Source organism: Kryptolebias marmoratus, linkage group LG19 (genome assembly GCF_001649575.2).
Source record: "Kryptolebias marmoratus isolate JLee-2015 linkage group LG19, ASM164957v2, whole genome shotgun sequence".
NCBI classification, from domain to species: Eukaryota; Metazoa; Chordata; class Actinopteri; order Cyprinodontiformes; family Rivulidae; genus Kryptolebias; species Kryptolebias marmoratus.
Window position 1 is genome coordinate 929,908 of NC_051448.1, and position 5,349 is coordinate 935,256.

Genomic DNA, 5,349 nt, shown 5'->3' on the forward strand with positions numbered 1-5,349 from the left:
GGGGGGGGGGTTGTGTTCCTGCTTTCAGTTTGTCCAGCAGTGCAGAAACAGTTTTATGGTTTTCATGTTCCGTCCAGAAGCTCTGCAGCTCTGCAGCGTGCACGCCGAGCGCTGACTCAGCGTTCTTCAGTGAGAACTGCAGAACATGAGGCGGCAGATTTTCCCACATCCTGAAGAACCGGGCCGTGTTTTAAAGCTGTCCCTGTGAACATGAAGTCCAGATGAGGCCTGCTGGTTCTGGTCGGGATCACTGTTTGAGAAATGTGACCCCAGTCAGATTTTATTGTGCGAGAGCGCAGCGCTGGCCGTTCTCACACAGAGCGGCGGTTCTGACATTTCCAGTGCGTTGGCTGTGGCTTTGGCGGCGCTGAAGGCCGGCGCTCCGATGAACGGAGGCCATTGTTGCTCTGAGCGACAGAGGCAAACCATTCTTTCCACTTTCCATTTCAGCTCCTGTCTGTTATGGTTTTTATTTTCTCTTTCCAGAAGCTGGTGAACATGATGGCAGGCCGAAATGTTTTTGATTTGTGACAAACCCACCAATAATGGAGGCCTGTAGGCGTGAACAGAAAAACCTCGAGGAGGACAGAAGACTGCAGCAGAGCAACTTCATTTTCTGAAGCATGACAGCTGAAGAAGCTGAGTTCAAACTGAGCATGAGCTAAAAGCAAAGAAGGAGAAAATGCTAGCTAAAAGTAGCAAAATGCTAGCTGGAAGTAGCTGATTGGCAGCTGGAAGTAGCTAATTGGCAGCTGGAAGTAGCTGATTTGAAGCTGGAACTAGCTGAAGACAGAAAGAGAGCGAGAAGCTGCAGCAGAGTTAAAGACAACAGAGACCTTCATGGATTTCTGTGGCCTTTCGGGTCAAACTGTGAAGAAGTTCACGCAGGAGGAGATCTCCTCAGATGTGTTGGTGCTCAGACAGTGTTTGTGATGACTCTCAGCTACTACCACAGCAGGATGAGCTCAGTGTCGGTCAAACTGACTGAATTAAAGCTGGAGTCAGAAAATATGAAGGTCAGTTTGTAGACATGAGAAACTGATAGAAAACCTTCAGTTCAGGAACATGGAGGTGATAAACAACAACATGGTTTTTGTTTATTTCGCTGTGTTTTCAAACAAACAAACAAACAAACATTTTTCTCCGTGAGGCCCAACCAGTTAATCCTCTCGGCTGATTGGTGAACTTCAGGCTGCTGAACTTTCCTTTAACTGCACGACGTCTAACTTTCCCATCTGTCCTTCCCTAACCACCGGACTAAGATCAGAACTGATCAGAACCGATCAGAACCGATCAGAACCGTTCCTTCTCGTATTCTGCTCTGGTCTGGAACGAGTTCTGGCTCTGGATCTTTGTAGTCCTTGTAACCTTCTTGAAATCCTTTCTTTGTGCTGAAGTTTCAGGAAAAGTTTGTCTTTCCCTCCTTCCTGATGGAAGCAGCTGTCCCCTCTGGTCTCGTCTTGGTGCTGCTTTGTGGACCCCGTTGTCCAGTTTTTCTTTGTCTTGTCCCCTCCTTCCTCGTCTGTCCTCGTCTTGTTGCTGACATTCCTGGAGGCTGACTGATTTTTATCCTGCTGTCCCCTCCAGTACGGGGCTGCACCTCCATAAACTGTAACGTGGTGCTAACGGAGGCCCAGGGGAAGTTCATGTCGCCCTGCTACCCCCAGAATTACCCCAACTCCCACAGCTGCAGGTGGACCCTGCAGGCCCCCACTGGCTTCATCATCCAGCTGTCTTTCTTGGACTTTGAGCTGGAGGAGGCGCCGGGCTGCAAATATGACTGGCTGCTGGTGCACGCCGGCAACACGGAGGCCAAGTTTTGTGGTTTGACGGCCAGCGGGATGACGCTGAACTCCACCGGGAACGTGATGGAGCTGTCCTTCACCTCCGACTTCAGCATTCAGAAGAGGGGGTTCAGTGTTAGCTTTCAACACGGTAGGTTCAGGCTCCGCCCACTAACCCAGGCCGTTTCCTTCAGCACCTGCTCAGGTGTAAATGTAGGGATGTTCAGTGACTTCCTGTTAGATCAGCACTGAAACACCGAGTTGTTTCCTGTTTTAACAACAGAACCCCAGCAGACCACTCCCCCTCGGTGTCTGTCCTGGTATTTTATTTTGAAATGATTCTGGGTGAGCTCCACCTGAACCGGTTTTAACTCAGTTAATAGTTGTTAAACAGACACGGCGCGGATCGAACTGTTCGCTGAAGTAAAGTTTTAATCTTTCTGGATTATTTATTAAATCTGTTTTTTAAAGTTCATGTTTGAAGGAAAACAGCTTCATAGAGATTTTCTCTAACTTTTAAAAAGACTAAATACATTTTTAAATCTTTGCTTTAAAAAAAGTACCTAAATGTTTTTATAAGTTTAGAAGATTTATCATTTAAAAAGCTGAAACAATAAATTATATGATGTTTGTTAATTGTCTTTTTGTATTTTTCCTCATTATTTTTTATGAATTTCCTTCTTTTTTTTGGCTTCTTTTCTTTTTCTGTTTATTATTTATTTCGTTGATTTGTTTTGTTTTCATTTTCCAACTTTATTTTTTGTCCTGTTTGTATTTGTTTCATTTCTAAATTCTTTTTTTTTTTGCATTCCCCTTTTATTTAACCATATTTTTTTGTTTGTTTGTTTCTTAAACACTTGTTGTTGTTTGTTTCATATTTTCTGCATGTTTCTTGATTTTTGCCTGCATGTATTCCTTCCTTGCTGCCTTGCTGCCTTGTTTCCTTCCCTTCCCTCCTCCGTCTGTCCTTCCTAGTTGCCGTGGCGCTGAGGAACCAGAAGGTGAAGATCTCGAGCGGCGCCGGTCAGGCCACGCAGGTCTCCGGCTCCGTCTCCATCCCGGCGCTCAGTGAATTCACCGTCTGCTTCGAGGTGGAGCGCGCCGGCAGCAACCAGGTGCAGATGAAGGTTTCCTGTTCTTCTCAAAAGTTTAAACTCGTGATGGATTAGTCTTTGTATCGATGATCTCTGTTCCGGAGCAGAAGGAGTGGCTCTTCACTTACTACGACAGCAGCAACAACGTGGCGCTGAGTCTGGGTTCCACTCAGAGCGACATGAAGATGGTTGTTGACGGCACCGTCTGCTCCGTTGAGACGATCATCTCTGCTGCAGACTTCACGTCCTCCATGAAGTCCTTCTGTGTCCTCTGGAAGTCCTCCAGCGGCTTGGTGGCTGTTTACTTCAACAGGATCTACAGGGAGACTACATGCTCGCCCTCCAGTAATCACCTCGTGCCAGCTGGAGGAGTCTTCCAGTTAGGAGGTAAACTGAAGCGAAAAGTTGTTTTACTGGATTTTTAGGAGCAATAAGGAGATATTTAGACATTTTGTTTCCTGTCCAACAGGCTGTTTTAATGATTGTTAGAAAACACTGAAACAGAACCTCAGTCTGATCTGTTGGTTCTGTGCTGAAACCACCAGCAGCCGGACAGGATGACTTATAAAACCGTCGTGTTTCTGTACGGTTGCTTCAGGGCTGCAGAGCTTCAACGGGAACATGTACAACCTGCGGCTGTGGAACCGCACCATGACGCTGGCCGAGCTGAAGGCGCTGAGCTGCGGCGTGGCGGGGAGCGTCATCGACTGGGACAACAGCTTCTGGAGCATCCCGTCCTCCCTGGCCCAGACCGACAACACGCTGAGCTGCAGTGAGTCCACCCGTCCATCAGGACCGGGCCCGGCTGCTTCAGGAGTCATAATCAGGCCGTTTATTAACACCTGCATGAGATCACGGTCCATACTTCAGTGTTTCTAGCCTAAAGTGTCTCTGATCAGACGTGAGTGTTCGGTGTAACAGCAGCTGTTTTTATCATCCTTTTTCTTGGTGTATTTTAGTTTTAAAGCCCAAAAAGTCTTAGCATGAAAAAGAATGGTGGGCGGAGCCTGATCAGGCTGCCAGAGCTGACCAATCAGAGATGAGCTTTATTGGGAGGGAGAAGTTTCTCGACTCTCAGTTGAGGCGTCGATAAAACAGAACCAGAACCTTGAGCCCAGCCGCTGGTTTGGATTCTGAGGAGTCTGTGTGGAGCAAAGGTTCTGGTCCAGTCCGACCCGGAGGAACCGTCACCTGCAGAAATGTTCGAGTCGAGATGCTGGACGGGTTTCTGTGTAACTCGGACCTGAAGCCGGTTCTGAACGTCTCCTTCGTTGAGTTTGGATCTTTAACAGAGGTTCCAGTGTCTGATATCAGGATGGAGATCAGAACCAGACTGAGGCGGGTTCTGTTGGTGAGTTAATGGGTTCCAGCCGGTTGCTGACTCATACAGAAACATGCACAACGGAGTGGCTCAGGAAGAAAACCATGTACACACATGAAGCCCTCAGACTAATATCTGGAAACTCAGCAGACCCACGGGAGCGGACCCACGGGAGCGGACCCACGGGAGCGGGCCCACGGGAGCGGACCCACGGGAGCGGGCCCACGGGAGCGGGCCCACGGGAGCGGGCCCACGGGAGCGGACCCACGGGAGCGGGCCCACGGGAGCGGACCCACGGGAGCGGGCCCACGGGAGCGGGCCCACGGGAGCGGGCCCACGGGAGCGGACCCACGGGAGCGGACCCACGGGAGCGGGCCCACGGGAGCGGGCCCACGGGAGCGTGCACGCAGTGGTTTCTACAAACTGCATGAGTCGGCACAAAGTTTCCCGTTTCTCCTTCTTCGGCTCTGCACGCCACCAGAAGGAATTCTTGGAGGTTTGACTTTATTCCACAGTAAGACTCAAGTCTGAACACAGATGGGAGGCTGTGGCGAAAATAAAAGGATTCTAGATTAAATGAAGGAAACTTAATGAATCATTTTTTGGTTTAAATCAACATAAACCCAGAAAATAAAATACCTGCTGGTAACCCCTTCCTCTCTAATGGAGCCGTCTAATTCCTGGTGATCTAAAGCATCAGCAGCTTGTTGTAGACTGATCCCTCTCTGTTTGAATAACTGGTTTATTCATCACCGGTCCTGGTTGCTTTGCTGTTGTTGTCTTTGTCGGCTGTTGGCCTGTCAATGGATAAAACCTGTTTTCTGATTTAATTCATTTATTTTTAACGAAGCTGTCCTTCTCTTCAGTCTGCTTCCCTCCAGCTGCGCCATCTAGTGGTGAGTGCTGCTCACACGCCGCCGTCAGCCTCGGCGTGCTCGTGATGTCAGCGTTGATGGAGGACCAGGAACAGGAAGGTGAAGGACGTGTCTCGGTCCTCTGACGTCTTCCAGGAACAAAACCTGCTCTCCTCATTTCCACAAATGAGATGAGATGAAATGAGATTCCTTGGTGATGGTGTCCACAGAGGGACAAACGGAGACAATGTTTGGTCCATAAATGTCTCAGATCCACAGAGGGACAAACGGAGACA

At 48.9% G+C, this 5,349-nt stretch overlaps 1 protein-coding gene across 4 annotated transcripts in view; it reads left to right on the forward strand.

Moving 5' to 3' along the window:
- adgrg6 (adhesion G protein-coupled receptor G6) overlaps nucleotides 1–5,349 on the forward strand; it is a gene marked incomplete at its 3' end in the record, with an annotated part of 47,278 nt that overhangs the window by 16,374 nt on the left and 25,555 nt on the right. For all 4 annotated transcript variants that reach the window (XM_037981438.1, XM_037981440.1, XM_037981439.1 and 1 more), the window contains 4 exon segments: nucleotides 1,588–1,935; nucleotides 2,760–2,899; nucleotides 2,986–3,265; nucleotides 3,477–3,650. In XM_037981438.1, the coding sequence (XP_037837366.1) occupies nucleotides 1,588–1,935; nucleotides 2,760–2,899; nucleotides 2,986–3,265; nucleotides 3,477–3,650 (942 nt within the window).